At 47.7% G+C, this 21,490-nt stretch overlaps 1 protein-coding gene across 3 annotated transcripts in view; it reads right to left on the bottom strand.

Annotated features, from left to right (window-relative positions):
- The window catches only part of FAM83G (family with sequence similarity 83 member G), a 49,178-nt gene extending 29,244 nt beyond the window's left edge, over positions 1 to 19,934 (bottom strand). For 2 of the 3 annotated variants that reach the window (XM_035130546.2, XM_035130547.2), the window contains exons 1-2: positions 18,228 to 19,542; positions 5,942 to 6,109 (exon numbers count right to left, since the gene is read on the bottom strand). In XM_035130546.2, coding sequence (XP_034986437.2) covers positions 5,942 to 6,109; positions 18,228 to 18,710 — 651 coding nt within the window. In that variant the 5' untranslated portion in view covers positions 18,711 to 19,542. Of the gene's footprint in view, positions 1 to 5,941; positions 6,110 to 18,227; positions 19,543 to 19,586 lie in introns of those variants that run through there. The other variant, XM_035130545.2, reaches the window with a different exon arrangement.
- Between the last annotated feature and the right edge of the window lie 1,556 nt (positions 19,935 to 21,490).

The raw sequence follows: 21,490 nt of genomic DNA, 5'->3' as shown, positions 1-21,490 counted from the left end.
AATTATTATTATTATTATTATTATTATTATTATTATTATTATTATTATTATTTAGGAGCAGGTACCATTGAAAACGATGCTGCTTGCTCCTGAGTAAACATGCATAGGATTATGTTTTTAATGAGGAAGCTGATAGCTCTGGTGGGTGATAATTAACAGTGATTTAGATCTGAGTTATGGGAAGCATGACGTCCAATCAGGCTACTTTCTGGCAATAATAATATGTACCTCCTCCGAAACAATTATTTGAATCTGCGTTGCAAAACCATGCATTTGCCTTTATGAATAGTTTCGCCAAACCTGCAGTGTCAGCATGCAAGAAAGCAGAAAGCTCTACTGAGCTTAAAGGGACAGGTTTTGGACGGCCCTGGTCTTTCTTCCCCAGTTGTTCCACAAGTTCTGCTGTCAGCGCTGGAGTCAGACACAGGTCAGCATGAAAGATGCAGGGCTCCGTTGTCAGTGAAGTTAGTCAAGGAAACGACATACAACTCAGCAACACTTCCCAGTAGGTGTTACTCCTTCCCACCTTTCGCCTGGATGTTTCCCAAGCAATCTCAAACTGCGTCTCTGCACCTCTAGCCTCTGTTCTGCACTCCTCATTATTTTGCACGTTCTTGGAGACCAGTGAGGAGGGCAATTTGTCGCAGCAGGAGAGGGAGACTTCCTGGATTCTTCAGCAGCCTCTTGACCCCCCTCCTCTGCTTCAGTCTCAAGAGTCTGAACAGCTCTCTGTCACAGGCTCTTCCTGCTCACTAAACCCTGTTGCCCCTTCAGCATCCAACACCTCCTCCTAATCTCCCTCTGACCTCTCCTCGGTGTCCCATCACCAATCCCCTGGCTCTGAGCCTTCCTCCTCTGGGGTTTCCTTAGGGGGTTTCCCCAGCTGTTGCCTCCCACCCCACCCCCTTCGTCCTGCCTTTCCCTGACACCTACACCCTACTCATTGTCCCCAAAGCAGTTTTAAGGCAGACAGTCTCCTGACTAATAGGTTAGGCTTGTTTTTGGGTTTTTTTGGCTGCGTTTTTGTCTTCCACGATACAAAGCAAGGAGGGCTCCTCTTTGTTGAGGTTTCTGACATTCCCCGGTTTCTGCCACAGCCAGATGCCATTTGGCCGACACATCTGTACTTGGAAGAAGAGTTGTCTGACCCAAAAGTGAGGGCCAGCCTCGAGAGCATGCGTCATCCCTTTTCAGAAAAGCACAAAAGGGGAAAAGGCGTTCTTTGGGCAACACCCATCTAAGAAAAGAAGAAGGGAGAAAAATCACCCAACACTCTTGCAGCAGCAAGAAAAATGCCCAGCTTCCTCCTCTCAAGCATGGCATCATCGTTAAGGAAGGCCTGTTTGTTTAAGCACCCAATAGGAAGAACAACAGAAGCAAACACCCGCAGATGAATGAGTGACCCGGGAACAACACAATCTCCGCTTCTGCAAAGGGGTGACTCACTTGGCAAACACTCTCTCCTTTGATAGGGTTTCTCATTTGATAGGGTTTCCTGAGGTGGTGTGTGTTGACCCCTTGCACTAGCTAGTCGAAGCTTGCCTACTGCAGAAATCAACGTCAGGGTGGCTCAGGGGTAGCATCGCTTCCACCTTGCTTTAACGGGCAAAGGTTTGCGGAACTAAGAAGGCAAGCACGCGATAAGTAAGAAGGTCGCGGGGCTCAGACCAAAGGCCTATCCAGTCCACCCTCTGCTTTCCAACCGATTGAAGCAATGACCACTGGGCGTGAGGCACACCTCCAACTGGCAGGCCATAGCCTGACCTTTGGGTGTGAGACACAGCTCCCCATGTGCCTCACACACTGTCTGAACATCATGCCCTTGGTCTCAACTTTAGCTTTCTTAGTAGTCTGCCGTGTCCTGTCTGTGACCTTTGCCTCCTTTCGGAAAAGCATGGTGCACTTTCCACTTGGTGGGAACATGACGTGGTGGAGCTAAAGCTCAGACTGTTCCTAAACGTGACTGTGCATATTGTGCTAATAAAAGGAGCCTCTGCCGAGCTAGCAAATCAGCTTGCTCCTCGCACAGCTCACCTGCAATCAACTCCCTGACTCGTGCCCAGCACTTCACCGATGTTAAGTTTGAGGCCCAGCATCTCCAGGTTGGACTGGGAGAAAGACTCGCCGGATATATGGTGAAGCTGAAAGTTGGAAGTTTCAGAACAGGAGAAAGCATTTCTCAAACATCACCTAGTTCAACTGTGGAACTTGCTCCCGCAAGAGGCAGCGGCAGCCACCAACTCGGATGGCTTGAAAAGAGGATCAGGCAAATTCATGGAAGATAACGCTATCAGTGGCTACTAGCCAATATGAATATGTTCTGCCTCCATAACTGGATGCTTCTGATACCCGTTGCTGGAAATTTCAGGTGGGGAAAGTCGCCATGAGCTCGAATCCTGCTTGCTGGTTTCCCACAGGCCCTCTAAACCTCTGGAAACCCTTGGGAAAAACCCTTAAAAAACCAAAACATCCACCAACTCCATCACAATTGCTCCCTCCAATCCTCCTTTCTCAAAGTCCAGCTCTCCAAAGGCTTCAAAGGTCAGTGCAAAGGCTCGTGGGATTGTTAGCTGCTATTTTCGCTCCATTTTCACGCTCTTTGGGGGCTGCTTTTGCCCCTTTCTGTGCCACTTCCAGATCCGCACGTGCGTAAATGGGGAGTTTCTTGTATTCATCTACGAAGCTGTATTCATCAGAAATAATTTCCTCGGAAAGGTGCGACCTTTTAGAGCCATTCATACCTCCAACCCCCTTTTAAGCCACCTTTGAGTTTGTCAGTCGCTGAGCCTGTTCTCCCCACTGCGATCTCTTCCTCCGAACTGGCTGCATCCTAAAGTATTTCCTGGGATAGGCGTGCCATTTCCTGAGTAGCGTGATAGATATGGATTGCAGAATAAAACAGCTGAAGGGGGAATATGTCAAGTATGCCTCCTTTTTCCTCGAACCAGCCGAGTCTAGGTCAGAGGCTGTGCTGTTTATGAGACCCACGGGTTAAAGTACGATTGCGGGCTTGAAAACGAAACCACGAGCTCTTGACTTTGGCACAGCTGAGACTTGACATCCAAAAGGGCAAAATGTGTGGCTCTGATTCACCAGCCGAGTCCCAGAGTTTCTCCGTGGTTGCTCTTTGACAGCCTTCCCCCACCACACATGGCCTTTTCAGCTGGGACTGAGAACACCAAGAGGGTTCTTCCTCTGTTTTCTATACCTGTCAGGGTTTTTGCGACTACTCTTGAGTAACGACCCTCCACATGCTTGTCTTTCAGGAACTTTTATTGGTGCACATTATTCACAGTGAATTGAGCTGCTGGTTTCATGTCTCATCAGTCCGATTCAGAATCCGGCACTGCCCCTTTTCGCGACCTTGACCAACATAAGAGTCGCGGGACAGCTAACCTCCTCCCCTTTCTCCTCCTCCTTAATTCCGGTGTGTGTGTGGGGGGGAAGGTCTCCGGCCCTTCTGAGTCCCCTCCTCTCTTTCCCCCTCCCTCTCTTCCTGCCTGAGGAGCAGTGGCTCTTGGATGTTGCCAGATCTCTGGCACTCCCTCTCCTGACTTCCCCCTTCTGACCCTTCGCTTTCATTAGTGCTGGGAGATGGGCTGCTCCTGATTGGGGGGGGGCTGTTCCCTATAAGCCCTCCCTCTTACAATACCCTTATGCACCATGGTCATGGCATAAGATTTCCGGCATTGTGGATTGAGTCAGCACTGTGGCTGAGAATGTGATCTCAGAGCCAGGAAGTCTCTGACTTTCTTCTTCTTCTTCTTATTGTTTAAATTTATATACCACCCTTTATCAAAAGTTCCCAGGGCAGTGTACAACATTAAAAACACATTACAGAACTTCAACGATAAAAACATAATAAAAAAGCATACGGGCAGACAGCCTAATAGTAAAACATTCATAATAATAACAGTCCTCTCCTCCACACTTTTCAAGGCACGGATTATTTAATAGCCATAGGCCTGGGTAAAGAGGAATGTTTTTTGCCTGGTGCCGAAATACATGCAATGATGGCACCAGGCAAGCCTCTCGGGGGAGAGCATTCCACAATTGGGGAGCCAACACAGAAAAGCCCCGTTCTCTTCATCACGTTGCAAGGGACCTCAGGGGCCATGTAGTCCAACCCTCTCATCCAGGATTTCCAGTGCAGGATCTTTCGAGTGCACAATCCCTTACAAGTTGGGCATTCAGTCTCCGCTTAAACACTTCCGGTGAAAGTGAGACTGCCACCTCCTGAGGCAGGCTGTTCTCCTGTTGAACACTGTTAGGAATTTTCTCCTAAATCTGCTTCTCTACTGTTTCCACACATGTGGTTTGAGATCTTTCCTCTGGAGCAACAGAGAACAAGCCCACTCCATCTTCTGAGTGACACACCTTCAGATGTTTGAAGGATGGTTCAAATCTCACTGTGTAGCCATTCTCTCTTAGCCTCAGTTTCCCCCTTCTGCAAAATGGGGGTAATAATTTTCACAGATGCATACGCTCTCGGCTAAACAAATTGGAATTATGTGCCAAGGACTGTTCAATTCCCCTAATGTTGTATTTTTTAAAATGCATTTATTCTTTTCATGTAATTTATTCTGCCATCTTGACTGTTTTCTACAAATTATGCTCGCTTTGCTGCTCACAAGAAAGGACTAGTAGCTGCGCAGCTCACTGACTGAAGTGTTTGTACTGAGCCCTGGGAATTTATTTTACCTACCTCTCTGGCATCTGAGATCTTACTCTTTCAAGCGTATCTTTATATTCATCAGTCCTAGAAACTTCGGTTTTTTTGTTTTTTTAAATAATTCTCAGGAAGGTGAATTTGATACCAAATTTTGCAGGTTTCCTGGGCCTGTGTGACATATACACAAACCTTCAGCCCACTTTCCGGGGCTGTTGAAAGGATTGTTGAGAGAGTGGGACGTGAAACTCATCAAAGACTTGACTTACAATAAATACATATTGGGTTGTACCTTCTCATATTGGGAGAAGGCTTGTCCTTCTCCGACTTAGACCCATTGCAATTGATGGGTGTGACTAGGGATGCGGGTGGCGCTGTGGTCTAAACCACTGAGCCTCTTGGGCTTGCCGATCAGAAGGTTGGTGGTTCGAATCCGCACAACGGGGTGAGCTCCTGTTGCTCTGTCCCAGCCTCCTGCATAACTAGCAGTTCGAAAGCAAGTGCAAGTAGATAAATAGGTACTGCTCTGGTGGGAAGGTACCGTATATTCCGGAGTATAAGATGACTGGGCGTATAAGATGACCCCCAACTTTTCCAGTTAAAATATAGAGTTTGGGATATACTTGCCATATAAGAAATACGACCCGGCGTATAAGACGACCCCCGACTTCTGAGGAGATTTTCCTGGGTTAAAAAGTAGTCTTATATGCAGGAATATACAGTAAATGGCCTTTCCATGCACTGCTCTGGTTCGTCAGAAGCGGCTTAGTCATGCTGGCCACATGGCCTGGAAAGCAGTCTGTGGACAAACGCCCAGCTCCCTTGGCCTGAAAGCGAGATGAGCGCCGCAACCCCATAGTCGCCTTTGACTGGACTTAACCATCCAGGGTTCCTTTACCTTTACCATTCATTTACTCTGAGTAAAACTGTTGAATTTGGTTGGATACAGCCCATTCATAGAATCATAGAGCTGGGACCATGGGGTCATCTACTCCAACCCCCTGCAAATGCAGGAATCTTTTGCCCAGCATGGGGCTCAAACCCACGACCCACGAGATTAAGAGTCGCATGCTCTTACCGACAGAGTTGCTGGCAGAACTGGTGCCATTTGGGAAAGTTGCAATTTCAGTAATGAGAAGCTAGTAATGGGAGAAGCTACTGATTACACCTTTGGCTCAAAGAGATCGCTTTGTGTTTAAGGTGCTGCCAGAGGTCCCTTTTTTCCTACAGAAATCTAACAGGACGACTCTTAGGGATCCGGCGTAGCCTTACCTTTAGGTGTCCGGCATGCATCTGGGCTCGCTCGCACATCTGGAGGAAATATTTCAAGTTTGTCTCGTCCAAGATGATGTAGATGCCAACTTTCCGCTTGAAACCCGCGTCCAGGAGATCTTTGAAGATGTCTACATCTGTGAACATATCCATGACCACAGCGACAACCTGTGGAGAGAGGCAGAGCACTGTTCACACACTTTCAAGAGTATCTTTGCATTCATGAGGGCTAGAAACTTGATGGCGTTAGGAAGTAAAACTTCCACTGGCAGGCTAGGGTGAGCTTAGAATAATACGTGAATTGTGTTGGGGATTTAGGCCTTCTCTGCCTCAGTTTGCTCTCTGTTCGAGTGGCCCTTCCTTCTTGGTAGAAAGCAGATTGTATTCCCCCCCCCCCAAGTTTTGCATATTCCTTCTTTGGCTTAAAAAATTAATCCTCCTGATTATATTGTGTTCAGAGCCTTTCATTCCAGCATATCAATAGGGTTCCTTGCGTAAACAATTTATTAATTTAGCATTGCTTCCATATATATTATAATTATTATTAAATTTTCTGTTTTACAATTTAGACTATTCATTTAAAAAAGGTAAAGGGACCCCTGACCATTAGGTCCAGTCGTGACCGACTCTGGGGTTGCGCGCTCATCTCGCATTATTGGCCGACAGAGCCGGCGTACAGCTTCCAGGTCATGTGGCCAGCATGACAAAGCCACTTCTGGCAAACCAGAGCAGCACATGGAAACGCCGTTTACCTTCCCGCTGTAGCGGTTCCTATTTATCTACTTGCATTTTGACGTGCTTTTGAACTGCTAGGTTGGCAGGAGCTGGGATCAAGCAACGGGAGCTCACCCCGTCACAGGGATTCGAACCGCCGACCTTCTGATCGGCAAGCCCTAGGCTCTGTGGTTTAACCACAGCGCCACCTGGGTCATTTAGGCAACCTTAAAATATCATTTAGACAACCTTAAAATATCAGTGACTTAAAATATCAGTGACTTAAAATATCAGTGACTTAAAATATCAGTGACTTCTTCTCTTTCCATGGTTCATTTTGCATAGCATAAATCCCTGCATATTTCAGATAAACTAAACCATTCAGTATTCCATTATTACTTCCATCAAAATTTATTTACTCTGCTGAATTTATCTTAATGCTGCTAACGTTTTCACATTTTCAATGAACACCTTCCAATCTTCTTTAAACGAATGTTCTTCTTGTTCGCTTATTCTATAAGTTAGTTCTGCAAGCTGTGCATATTCCAACAGTTTAAGTTGTCATTCTTCTTTGGTTGGGACCTCACTCGTTTTTCCATTTTGGGGCTAACAAAACAGTGGTGTACATAAATAACCTTTTTTGACACCTGGGAATTTCCATCTGAATTTTCCCCAACAAAAAAGACCGGGTTTTTTTTTGTGTGTGGAAAGGTGCTTTTAAACATTTTCCCCCAATTCATTATAAATTATTTCCCAATACAGTAGTCTTTTACCCTTTTACAGGTTCACCACATATGAAAGAACATACCCTCGACCTCATTGCATCTCCTTACTTTCTCTCATTGCTTCCTCTCTATGGGAGGTAAGGATTCTCTCACTTGACCCATTTCACAGATTTGGAAGCTGAGGCACAGTTGGCTAAGTGGCATGCTTATGCCATCAACTCAATCCACTAAATGCAGATCTATCGATCAGGCAGTGCCTCTCGTCCGGAACTACTTAAACTTCCCCTCTGAGCAGCTTCTCGCCAGCCCCATTTTATCCTCACAACCACCCTGTGAGGTAGGTTCAGTTGGGAAGCAGTGACTGGCTCCAGGTCACAGAGGCTCCCTGTTTAACCTGGGTTGCTATAAGGAAATGTTTGCGTTCATGCTGGCAAGAGGCGGGTTGCAGCTTTGCTGGAAAACTGCTACAGCACACAAACAGTTTGGAAAGTGGCAACCGCTGTCAGAAAGAGGATTAACCTGGAGGCTGGGCTGAGTAAATGCAGCTAGATAAACAGCGCCCTGCGCCTGCTTGCTAAGGCAGTTCTGTTTGCTTGGAGGCACCGGACGGTATCTGCTGCCTGGCTGGAAGCTAAGTTGCCTTTGTGCAGGCTCCAAAGGCATCTTCGAAGATTTCCCTTCCAAAGCGACGTTCTCGGCTTACTGTATATTTTTTTCCTTTCCGAGTCAGGGTTGTTTCGCAGCATTTCTCCGCCTAACGTGGAAAACATTCAGAGCTCTGTAAATCCTGTGCTGCAGCAATTTCATAGAATCGTGGAGCTGGAAGGGACCCCCAAGGGTCATCTAGTCCAACCCCCTGCAAAGCAGGAATCTCAGCTAAAGCATCCGTGACAGGTGGCCACCCAACTTCTGCTTTAAAAACCTCCAAGGAAGGAGAGTTCACAAATCCTCACGTAAAATGTCAGGGATCAATTATAAAATGTATTCTGTCTAAAAACTGGGCAAAGAGGGAGCGTGTTGGACCTCGCCAGGGAGAGTGTTCCAGAATTGTGGGGCCAACACCGAGAAGGTTTCCACCAATCAGATCTCTGCTAAAGGTTTAGCTTGCATCCTGCTATGTTCCACAAACCCCTTTCTGTTTCCTTAGTAAGAAAAGATGTCTACCTATTTCCCACTGCCAGATGTTATTTTTTCCATACTGATCGGTCTTAAGCATAGATTCCAGCCCCCACCCCCCTCTCTCATTGTCTTCTGCTTCTTTTCCCTTAGATTTGAACACACCAGCTGGGTATTCAGAATATGTTGTCGGTCTGCATTTCTGAATGGATTAGAGACAAAGGGGCATTAATGTCGCTTTGGTTTAGAATCCCTTCCAGGCTGTTTATGGAAGTGGAGAGGCTGTGTGGCCCTTACTTTCCTCTTTTAATTAGCGTGTATAAAATGTCAGGTCATTTCGGTACTGGAGAAAAACAGGGGCATTATTAATTCACCTCTTTTCCCACCTTCTCAAAGGTGGCTGCTGGTTTGCGTCCAGAAACACACAATTACGAGTCGGACGGTAACTGTTGGGAAAGCCAGAGGTAGGAACAAAGTGAATTTTGCTAAGCACACCTGTTTATTCTCCCTCTCCTTTCATCTCCAGGACGCCAAGCATTTTGCGTCCTGCAATTACTAACTGAGATTCACAGTTTTGGGGGGAGGTGCAAGTGTGGGGGAGAATGGGATTGTGCCGTAGAGAAAGGAACCCATTGGAGGTCGGATTCCAAAAGCATCTTTTAGGAAGCTGGTTTTAAGTTGTAGGCTTTGGGTTGTTGAGAAGCAGCTGAATTGGTGTGGATTGTTGCCTTTGAAATCTCAGAACGCCTTTCAGCACAGGCTACGGTATTGAGGACGTCAGGAGAGCCCTTCAACCGGATCAGACCAAAGGCCCATCTTAGCACAACATCCTCTTTCCCACAGCGGCCAACCAGAAGCCAGTTGCGAAGCCCCAAAGCAAAATAGGAAGGCAACAGCCCTGTCTGTTGTTTGCCCTCAACATTATGACTCTCAGGTATACTACCTCTGCAGGTGGAGGTTCTATTTCCCAGCACTAGGAGGAATGGAGGTTTCAAGTTTCTGGCAGTTGCTTTGCACTGGCCAAACTGCCGAATCTTTAGCTTATCTTCCTTCGTGTCCAAATGTGACAATCCTGGATTTTTTCCTCTGATGCATTTTGGCAAAAATATTTTTCGTAGCTCATAGAATTGTAGACGGCTAGGATGATTCCATCCTACTTGGATTGCTAAGTGGGCTCACCTGATCCTGTGTGGCAGGATCACGATCCAAATTGGATCAGTGGCCCAATTCAGTATCCGCGGCCTGGTGGACTCCAGCTGCTCAAGACCTGCCACTATCAGCTCCAGTTTGCACTTTTAAGCCTCTCTATCTTTCTGTTTCTCTGCCTCCGGTTCCCGGCGGTGCCCTGGCGAGTGACATCATCAAACCGCGCCGCCGAGCTCAGAACTGACCGCCATGTTGCCAGGGGCAGAGAGGCAGGATCCGCTGCTGGGGCAGCGTTGTGAGGGGTGGGGGGTGGGGGCAAGCCGTAAAAACCGGGACGGCCAATTTCAAGTCAGAAGCTGTGATGGCTTTACCAAATGCTGGGACCGTATGACATGGCTGGCACCCAACAGAGCTTGTGCAGATCTGTTATCACCCAGAGTTCCATCTAGAACAGGCAACCCCAAACTGCGGCCCTCCAGATGTTTTGGCCTACAACTCCCATGATCCCTAGCTAAGAGGACCAGTGGTCAGGGATGATGGGAACTGTAGTCCAAAACATCTGGAGGGCCGAAGTTTGGGGATGCCTGATCTAGAAGTTTCTCTCGCACACTCAAATAGGATTTCGTTGAGTCTTTCTCCCCACCACATTTGCTTTTTATCATCTATATGCAGCCGCTGGGAGAGATCATCAGGGGGTTTGGGCTGGGTGTCCCATCAGTATGCTGATGATACCCAGCTCTACCTCTCTTTTAAATCAGAACCAGTGAAGGCGGTGAAGGTCCTGTGTGAGTGCTTGGAGGCGGTTGGAGGATGGATGGCGGCTAACAGATTGAGATTGAATCCTGACAAGACAGAAGTACTGTTTGTGGGGGACAGGAGGCGGGCGGATGTGGAGGACTCCCTGGTCCTGAATGGGGTAACTGTGCCCCTGAAAGACCAGGTGCGCAGCCTGGGAGTCATTCTGGACTCACAGCTGTCCATGGAGGCACAGGTCAACTCTGTGTCCAGGGCTGCTGTTTATCAGCTCCATCTGGTACGCAGGCTGAGTCCCTACCTGCCCACTGACTGTCTCTCCAGAGTGGTGCATGCTCTAGTTATCTCTCGCTTGGACTACTGCAATGCGCTCTACGTGGGGCTACCTTTGAAGGTGACCCGGAAACTACAACTAATCCAGAATGCGGCAGCTAGACTGGTGACTGGGAGCGGCCGCCGAGATCACATAACACCGGTCCTAAAAGACCTACATTGGCTCCCAGTACGTTTCCGAGCACAATTCAAAGTGTTGGTGTTGACCTTTAAAGCCCTAAACGGCCTCGGTCCGGTATACCTGAAGGAGCGTCTCCACCCCCATCGTTCTGCCCGGACACTGAGGTCCAGCTCCGAGGGCCTTCTGGCGGTTCCCTCATTACGAGAAGCCAAGTTACAGGGAACCAGGCAGAGGGCCTTCTCGGTAGTGGCACCCACCCTGTGGAATGCCCTACCACCAGAGGTCAAAGAGAAGAACAATTACCAGACCTTTAGAAGGCATCTCAAGGCAGCCCTGTTTAGGGAAGCTTTTAATGTTTGATGGATTTCTGTATTTTAGAATTTCTGTTTTTTTGGAAGCCGCCCAGAGTGGCTGGGGGAACCCGGCCAGATGGGCGGGGTATAAATAATAAATTATTATTATTATTATTATTATTATTATTATTATTATTATTATTATTGTGCCACAGAGGTCGTATGTCATCTGGGCAGATGCGAGAGGTGATTATTCTTCTATGCTGAGGGAAGGTATCTCCAAAGAACTTTGCCCTTGTGTTTGTTGCTCTGCTTTGCTTTATTGTCCTTCTACACGCTGCGTTCAGCTCACCGTGTTCCTCCCTCGATCCCTGCTCTGACCAAGGTCCATTCCCACACAGACCAAGTTGAATCAGTGTGTGGGGAATGTGCTGCTTTCATAAAATGTGAGGTAAGAGACTTGAAGCCCTGTGCCGGATTTATGTATAAGCTAAACAAGCGATAGCTCAAGGCCCCACTCTCTTGGGGTCCCCAAAAAAATTTAAAGGGAAAAAAACCCCTGAATGTACATTTCCAAAATATAAGATAAAAATAAAATAAAATAAAATAAAACCTACATACAGCAACAGTGTTTTGTATTGTGTAGGCTCCTATGATGCAAGTAATGGGCCCCGCCTGCTAGCCTGCTCCCTAAAATATCACTGCTTTGCTCATTTCTATATATAGGGTGCCTACATTCTGCATGTGCAAATGGCTTTAGATACTTATTAGATCCATGAATTACCATATAGCATTTACTGTATTCAACACAAAAAACAGCAGCAATTTGTTGTTGACAAAGGACCCCTGACCGTTAGGTCCAGTCGCGGATGACTCTGGGGTTGCGGCACTCATCTTGCTTTGCTGGCCGAGGGAGCCGACGTTTGTCCACAGACAGTTTTTCTGGGTCATGTGGCCAGCGTGACTAAGCCACTTCTGGTGAACCTGAGCAGCACACGGAAACACCGTTTACCTTCCTGTCACAGCGGTACCTGTTTATCTACTTGCACTTTGATGTGCTTTCGAACTGCTAGGTTGGCAGGAGCTGGGACAGAGCAACGGGAGCTCACCCTGTCACAGGGATTCGAACCGCCGACCTTCTGATTGGCAAGCCCTAGGCTCAGTGGTTTAGACCACAGCACCACCCGCGTCCCTGACAAAGGACAGCTGGACATAAAAAGGGCCCCATTACCTTCAGTGGCTTTGGCCTCATCAAACCTAAATCCGGCCCTCTTGGAGCCCATTGTCAATTTCACACACCCATGGTCATTTCCAGCCACATTTTGAAACAAGAGTTGTAGGTAAACCACATAACGACAGAAATTAGAGATGAGAGTAGGGAGGGGAAGGGAAATTGTATTCAGTTCGCATTTAAGGCCGACTCTATCAAATGTGCACTTTCTGACACAATGTGCGGACTGAAACACAGCCGTTCTTCAAAATTCAAACTTCTACGGATTTTGTAGTGCAGTTTCTCCAAACATGCAGTGCTTATCAAAGCACTTATAATAGGTGAGAGAGTCCATCTCATTGTGAAAATAACACACATAAGAGGAGAAATCGCTTTGAGAAACTTGTACCTTAGTCAAAACTGTGCGCAAAAATTAGAGAAATTTGCACCAAAATGCTGGAAAATTAACCGATGGAGGTTTTTTTTTTTTAGGGGTGGGGAATCACAGATTGCTGCAGAAATATGAAGAGCTGAACTGAAGATTAGTAAACTGAGAAACTGAGAGAACAGCAATGGGCAAGATCCTCCCATCGCTCGTCTTGAGACATGGGCCCTTTAGGCTGTTACATGCATGCAAAGATTAGTTATTATTATTATTAATAATAATAATAAAATCTGCAAACTGGCTAAGAGCAAGAGTGGGTAACTTTCTTTCTTGAATGCTCCTGAAGGGGTATGTAATGAAATACAGATATATGAAAATACCCTGCAAATATAAACTTGTGCAGATGCACTGTAAACCTCATTGGAATATATGGCTTGGCTGCTGTGAAGGAACACATGGAATGAGCCCAGGCAATGCTTGTCTGTAGCCGCTGGTGCATACTCAAAATGGGTTACGTTTCCCAAACACCTCTTCAGATCACGCTCCTGACCTCTGCTACGTGGGAGAAGGCCTTGAACGTGCTTGCTGATGGAGAAATGGCTCTGACTTAGCCGCCAAGGTGATTGCCAGCCTTGAGAGATGGGGAAATGCATGAAGTTGGGGCAACAGCAAACACCCACGGCTAAGAGAGGACAGGAAGATGTCAAGCCAGCTGGAGGTGGATCTCAGACATATAGATCCAGTTATCGGAAGCACTGGTGTTCCTCCACATCGCCCAGAAACCATTAAATTTGGAATATACGTTATGAGTGGTGTTGAGTTCAGCAGTTAATATGCACAATGACCAGCCATTGTGCACATTCACCATGGGGAATGTGGACAGTCCACAAGAGCTTGTGTCATAAGCAAGGGCTGTAGCTCAATGGTGGAACATCTGCTTTGCATGTAGGAGGCCCTGGCATCTCTGGGTAGGACGGAAACCCTGAAGAGTCTCTGCCAGTCAGTGTGGACAATACTGACCTAGCTGGACCAGTGGTCAAACTCAGTGTAAGGCAACTTCCTGTGCTCCCAATAAATCTGTTGGTCCTGAAGGTGCCACCGCAAGACTTGCACTGGCCTGCCTGGTAAGCCCCAAAGCAGGGCATGAAGCCTTCTCCTGCCAATAGCCAAGAGGTGGACTTCCTCTGAACTTGGAGCATCTATATAGCCATGGTGACTAATGGTGACCATCCTGCCTGCATCTGATGAATGTTCCAAGCTAGCGAATGACAGTATGGACTAGGGATGGTGTGATTGTTCCACAGTCATGCTTCGTAAGCCATTCAGCCACGCATGCATGGCCACCCATGTTGCTGCATCTCTAGAGGATGCTTTGTCACCACCGCTGGGTTGCAGTGAAGCCTCTAAAACGGACACTTCAGGTGCTATGAATGTTGCCAAAGGGCAACGAGCATCCTTCCGCATGTCCATTTTCAGCCAACAGGGAGACACAAAGCAAAGTTGAAGCTGGGAGCTCATCAGTCATTTGGGAAGATACGAAATCCCCCCCCCCCCCGAAAAATTATTCACAGCTCCAGAACAAGTTGCCCTAGGAGGAGCCCGATCGTTCTCTATTTTTTCTTTTTTTGATCTTGTTAAAGAAAAGTTTGGGCAGAGAGGCCTTAAGTACAACACGTCCTACATCAGAGCCACAATATCTTTCCTACCTGGTGACTGTAAGAGTTATTTCGCCCACTCTCATTGCTGCCTACTTTTGGGTATTTGCTTCCCAATGAATCCCTTCGGAAAGGCTTCCTGGAGCTTAAACCAGCCTCCTTAATCTGGTGCCCTCTGGATAACTTGGACCACAATTCCCATCAGCCCCAGCTAGAATGGCTGAGGGTTGGGACTGATGGGAATTGGAGTCCAACGGGGAGGATGTAAGAACCCAGGTTTGTCGCATGGAGCGCTGTTTCTCTTCTGCTGTGGTTTGGCTTCCGATCGAAACTGCGTTACTCATCTTGTGGCCTGCTGTGGTGGAATTTTACACAAGGAACTACGTTATCGTTACGTTACTGTGCACCATCCATTTCAGTGCAAAGGAAACACCGCGCAAGTAGGTGCTGGTGCTGAGGAAAGCCATCGATTGCATATTATTTGCGGGCTGAAAACAACACCGGCTGCTGCAAATGCCAAACGTATCTGCTGGGTTGATTTCCATTCTGAGCCCAGCAATTTCCACTCCTATTTCAGCTGGAATTCTTCCAACATCCCCAGGTCCAACAACATCTGGAGGGCACCAGGTTGAGGAGGGCTGGCTTGCAAGCAAAGCGGAGTCGCTTCTGCACACTAGGTGAGACGGTGGTGACCTAAGATAGGATTGCAACCTTTGGGGGCCAGCTTGGTATCATGCTAGCCCTGGTCTAGTTTGTCCAGCTAGCCCTTAGCGGAGTCAGCCTGGTCCTTTTCATGGAGAATCATTGGCTCTGACTCTCCCCTTTTTAACTGAGCAAATTATGGAGAATGCAGCCACTCATCCCTTTGATGGTGCAATCGAAGGAGGACATCAAATTGCCTTGCTGTGACCACAGATTTTATCATGGGGTTGACTGTGCCTAACACTCATTATATTTCCTTATTATTTAATGCAGGACAGCTTTAATTCTTAGCACAAGCTCACTAGGAACTCCATGCTGGATGGGAGCAAGGACCCATCTCTTCCCACCTTCAGTTTCCAAAGCAAATGTAACTGAGAGTGTCAAATTGCAAGGGAGAGTCTTGCTAGCACCTTTAAAGACCAGTAAATTAATTGTGGAATATTCTTTCATGGGCCAGAGTCCACTTTGTCAAACGGTCATCGCATGCTAGCTGTTCGCCGCATCTGGTGCTCCGAGATATACCGCCCGTGAACATGGATGTTCCATAGTGCGTAAGCATGGCAAATACTTACAGACCGAGCTATTCTTTGTGGTTATATTCTGTTGGGGTCTATATCAGGGATAGGGAACCTGTGGCCCTCTAGTTGCTGTGGGACTCCAATTCCTATCAGTGCCAGCCAGAGTGTGTAGTGCTCAGGCACCATAGGAGACAGTCAAGCTACATCTGGAGAGCCACATGACACCCGTCCCTTGGTATGTATCCTAAAAAGCAAAGCACAGTAATAATATGCATGATGTATCTGCGGAAAATAAACCAGGGCTCTATACTTTAGTTTCTCATCAGCACCAGATGACTGGCAGCTGAATGTGTGAAGTGAACATTGTGCCAAAGCAGAATGTGTGAGGTGACCTGGGATGCTTCATTTCCATGTGCAAGGGGTGTACATGTGAGAGGGCTTCTCTACCCTTACATTTTGCCCTGCTCTTCCCAAGCAGAGGTCTGCCCTCGAAACCTCTGTGACTTGAGTGTTTTATTTTTGCCCTGTGGAATCTCGTTCTTTGGTGCTCATTCAGAGCAAACGTCAATTGGGGTTTCCTGCAGATAGCCATTTGCTCCGATGGAGCTTTAAAGACCGGGTTTTCATGGGGAAATCTCTGGAGGGGGAAAAGAAAAAGCACTCATACAAGGAGCTTTGAAGTGCAGATTGTGCCTGGTATGAGCAGATGAAATTTCAATGTGGCTAAGCCCTGAACCAGCCTTCTCTGCCACGAGTTAAAACACCCTTAACCACCGATCTTGGTTTTCTAACGGTTATCCTCGCTGCCCCATCCCTTTACAAAATGCCGCTGGAGTAGCATCCGGTGATGGTGCTCTCTAGAGGTTAGAATCATAGAACTGTAGAGTTGGAAGGTACCCCTGAGGGTCATCTAGTCCAACCCCCTGCAATGCACCGCCAACTCCCATTAGCCCTAGCCAGCCTGTCCAATGGGAAGGGATGGTGAGAGGTGGAGTCCAACAATATCTGCCTCCGTGGTGGGAGGCAGTAATGCTTCTGAATAGCGGTTGCTGGAAACTGCAGGAGGGGAGAGAGCGATGCTTTTGCACTCGGGTCCTGCTTGTGGTTTTCCCCATAGGCATCTGGTTGGCCACTGTGAGAACAGGATGCTGGACTAGATGGGCCACTGGCCTGATCCAGCAGGCTCATCTTATGCTCTTAAGCTATGGAAAGCACCAGGCTTATTACCCCTGTTGCAACAGAAATATAGTTTTATTCCAGCTAGATTCGTCTAGGTTACTGAGAGCCAGCCGTCCCTAAATTTTGAAGATGGATTTCAGGCACCGAGGTTATTCTGCCCCCCCCCCCCGTTCCTATCCAAGCTGAAACTGATCAAGCGAAAACAGGAGGAGGACTGATTGGAGCTTTTGGAGTGTGATATCAATAAAGCTTAGGCACGGGGAGACTGTTTCTGCTTTCTGTGAGTTGCAGTGTGGACTGATATTTTTTGCGGTTGATGTCGGATTTTACATGAGCAGCCGATCATCTTGCCTGTGCTTGCAGCAGCCTGAGAAGTAGGTCACTGTTACTCCCATTTTACAGATGGGGAAACCGAGATGCAAGCTGCCCCAGGACACCAAGGGCCACATTGGCTCTCTTCGGCTGCACACTGATGCAGAAAAGGCCTGGGATGAAAGGCTGCCCTTCCTCCTCTTCCAGGCTTAACACTCCAGATTCTCTAATTGCAACAAATTGGGCTGCTTCTGTTCTGTGTTCTAAACCTGCCCCGTGACCTTTCCACAAGGAAGGAAGGAAAGGACGGTTTGATTTCAACCATCGTTTAAGCTTGGAACCGTGGCTGGGGTTCTGGCTAGGACTGTGTGAAGAGAGTACCGGTACTAGTGATGAAAAGAGTGCCACTGAGCACATACAGAGTACCTTTCACCACCGAATAACCATGCGTATCTGCAGTTGGGGAGCCACCTTTACAGATCAGAAGCTGCCTCTTTCCTTATAGGTTTGTACCCCAGAGTGCTGAGCATTGAGCAGAATGGTAAAGGCTACGAAAATGACTTTCCGGGGAGCTCATCAGATGGTCAAAGGACCAGAAGCAATAATGAGTCTTCTCTCCACCATCCATTCCACCTCTCCGCCCCATTTCATAGAATCATAAAACTGTAGAGTTGGGTGGGATCACAAGGGCCATCCAGCCCAACCCCCTGCAGTGTAGGAATCTTTCCCCCAACGTGGAGCTCAAACCCACGTTGGCTTTCAGTGACCAACATGTGAGAGGAGAAGGGGGGGGAACCACACACAGCCTGGCGTAGAGAGCTCCTGATCAGCTTTGTCCCAATTTCGACCGTCACTTTGAACCAGCAGCAACTGCCCCAACTGACTTGCTCGCCCTCTCATTCCTTGGGAAGACTGGATCAGTGCCACAGAGCTTATCTGCCACCAACACCAGTGATAAGTACAGACAGGATGAGCTCATTCTGGAACAGACCAGACTTGCCTGTGCATCATCCTCTAGGCAAACCTCTGGAGGAGACAAAAGGGATGTTTCGGTTGGGCAAGAGGGGAGCTCTCTAACCCTCCCCCCCACCCCCCAAACGCAGCACCCAGAGGGCAACTCTCACCTTCTGAGCCTGGAAGATCATCTTGCGGACGACCTCCTTGATGTGAGGCTGACAGTCAATAGGCGGCTGCATGTAGACAGTAGCTCTGGTCACCCCACGGTAAGCGATGGCCTCCGGCCACCCCAGGTCCAGCTGTGGAATGGACCGGTCGGACCTCTGCGGCCAGTATTCCAAAGAAGGTGCTTGGTCCTGCTCGCCGTTCTGGCTGCCGAGGTCGGCCCCACCATCACCCCCGCGGGGGATGAACTCCGAGCCGGGGTCGTACGTCTCCAGCGTATCCAAAATCTTCTTGAGCTCCAGCTCCGAAAGGAAGTCCCTGATGTTCTCCTTCTTGAGGACCTCGTAGAAGGCGTCCGGCCCTTTCGACACCAGCGCCTCCAACGCCAGCCTCTGCTCTTCGCTGTAGAAGAACTCGGGCTTGGACTCGCTGGAGCGCCAGTTGACATGACTGTCATCGAGACACTGGACCTGAGAGAAAGCCATGAGCCCTAGTCCAAGGAGGGGAGCGCCCGCCAAAAATAAATAAAAAAAGGTGGATAATTTAGTGAAATAATTTAGTGCGGTGTATCCCTGAGTTTAAGGGAAAACTAGCAGCAAATAACGTCCCTCGTAGCTTCTTCGCAATTCCTCGTGAACAGTTTCCCTTTCCGACTTAAAGAAAAAGCAACAACCCAAGAGTCCTTTGGCCCTTAACTGTCTTTAAAGACTGGCATTCAGTTTCCCAGCTTACCCGTCACCTCATCTCAGTGGAGTAAAAAAATATCCTGGATAGGACGAAAAAAGTTTGCTCAAGTTTCTTTTCTTCCCCAAACTTTCAGAAACAGGCGGGGAGCAATGGACAGTGGCATTCAAGCAACCTGGAAATGCTTAAATGTTCCGACGGCTTTGAAATCCCAGCTTGGCTGATGTTTTCCCCCTAGCCTTTGGACAGCCGGCTTCCTTCCCCTCTGCCCTTGACCTTCCAAATCTCCATAAGAAAATAAAGGAGGAGGAAGCGAGACACTCCCCAGAATCAAACAAATAGCAGGAGTTGGAAACAGGAATATTTTTTCCGCCGGACAGGATTCAGAAGGGGTAGTTTTTCATTCTTTCCAGCTCGCTCCTTTGCAGATTACTCTCTCAGGTGGAAGGAGAGAGCAGGTTTTGTTCGAGGGTGGATTTATTTATTTTTTGCTAGTCGGCAGCCTGGAACTTCGCAGGTCTCAGCCAGAAATGGAAACCTGGAGAGTGTGAGCAGAGCAGAGGAGGAGAGCAGGGGAGAGAGAAAAAGAGAGAAAAGCAACAGCTTGAGTAATTTGCTCCTCCCTGTATCACCTGCCGTCACATGTCTCCCCGCCTTCGGAGAGTCCCTGTTCCTACCTGTCCATTAACCCCTTCGGCTGCATCGCAAATGCGTGCTTCTTCTGCCCAGATCCATTGCATGTGTGGAAGGCCGGAAATTGACTCACCCATGAGAAGCCGGTGTCCCTAGATTTCCTTATCAGGAAGAGGGAGGGAAGGAGGGAGAGAGAGAGGGAAGTCCTGGTCTGGCTGAGCTTTGACATTTTAAAATGCCGGTGCTCCTCCAGCTCCTGTATTTACCTTCCCAGTGGAGCAGAGCTGGTAGAGCTTGTTTGATTCTCTCTCACTTGTATCTTGGAAGGAAGCCCCACAGTGTGCTCTAGGGCTCACTCTCCTCACGAGTAGGAGGCAGCCTCTCACTATCATCCACTGGGAATCCAGGGCCTGATTTCTTTCTTTCTCTTGACGCAATCCCTTTTGTCTTCTTGCTCGGGTCAAAGGCCAGTCTTGGAAAGCACCTGTGGCCAGTCAGGCGCTTAAGCAGGGCTGGAAGGCAACAGCCCTCCCATGCAACTGTGACTCAGAGATACACTGCCTCGGAGGAGGCCTGGGCATGGGGGGATAGGAGGAGGGGGATAATAAGCTAAACAGAAATAGGAGAAGGATGTTTTAGAAATATGAATAGTTTAAAATAATGGTTGGTTTAGATGATAATGGCTGAAAAGGATAAAATGGTTGCTAAGGATAAAAATAATTTAAAAAATGAAAATCAGAAGGGTGGGATTCGTGGAAGTCCTCAAAACAAGTAAAATATGAGGTTAAAAATATTGTTTGTACCTTGTTTAAATGTTTCTTATGTTATTTTTTTATCATTTTGTGTATTGTTTAAGGTTTTTGTTGTGTGATGTATTTCTGATGTATTTGTTTTGTTTTGTTTTTGTTGTATGATGTTTCATCATAAAACGAATAATTTTTTTTTGTTGAAAAAAACAAACAGAGATACACTCCCTCTGAATGTGGAGGTTCCACTTTGCGCACCCGTGTGTAAAACTTCCCTGGAGTTGGAAAGAGCAAAGAAGCCCTCTGTTTGTGTGGTTACTCATGAGCTTTTCAGAATCTTGTGAAGCTCTGGATCAGGCATCCCCAAACTGCGGCCCTCCAGATGTTTTGGCCTACAACTCCCATGATCCCTAGCTAGCAGGATCAGTGGTCAGGGATGATGGGAATTGTAGTCCAAAACATCTGGAGGGCCAAAGTTTGGGGGTGCCTGCTCTGGATTGACAGGAATGCCATTTATTTATTTATTTATTTAAAGTCACTGTTAATACCATCACCGTCAGTGTGGCTGGCGGCCATTGGTGTTGGTAGTGTGGATCAGTAGGTGGCGCCAGAGTCAATAAGAGGCTTTAAACCTCTCTGCCCAGCTCTCTGCCCAGCTCTAAGGACGGGTGAATTTTTGCCTTCATGAAAATTCATTAGTATTTTTGGGTGAATTTCTTCTGAAACACGCATACACACGCGTGCAATTTCCCCCTATTTTTTTTTTTTTTGCAAGGCCATTTTCCCTAATACAGGGGTGGCCAACTCCGAAGAGACTGCGATCTACTCACAGTTAAAAACTGGCAGTGATCTACCCCCTTTTGGGGGGTTCAGGTCAAAGTTGTTGAGCTTTTCTGAGGTGGGAGGAAAGCCCTTTTTTGGGGGGGTGAAGGGCTAAAATGTTGAGCATTTTTAGGGAAGCCAAAGTTGTTGAGCTTCTTTGGAGGGAGCCAGTGATCTACCAGTGATCTACCACAGACGTCCAGTGATCTACTGGTAGATCACGATCTACCTGTTGGACATGCCTGCCCTAATACGATGTGTTTCTGTATGTTATTTTCACCCCAGCGCATGCACTTTTGCACACACACCACTCGGCTTACCTGAGTGGAGAACCACATTGTAAAATTAGGGAAAGCCCGACTTTTGAAGGACGGCTGTGT

This window comes from Zootoca vivipara, chromosome 14, assembly GCF_963506605.1.
Source record: "Zootoca vivipara chromosome 14, rZooViv1.1, whole genome shotgun sequence".
In the NCBI taxonomy this organism is placed as follows: domain Eukaryota; kingdom Metazoa; phylum Chordata; class Lepidosauria; order Squamata; family Lacertidae; genus Zootoca; species Zootoca vivipara.
This window is presented reverse-complemented; position numbering and strand designations above follow the sequence as displayed.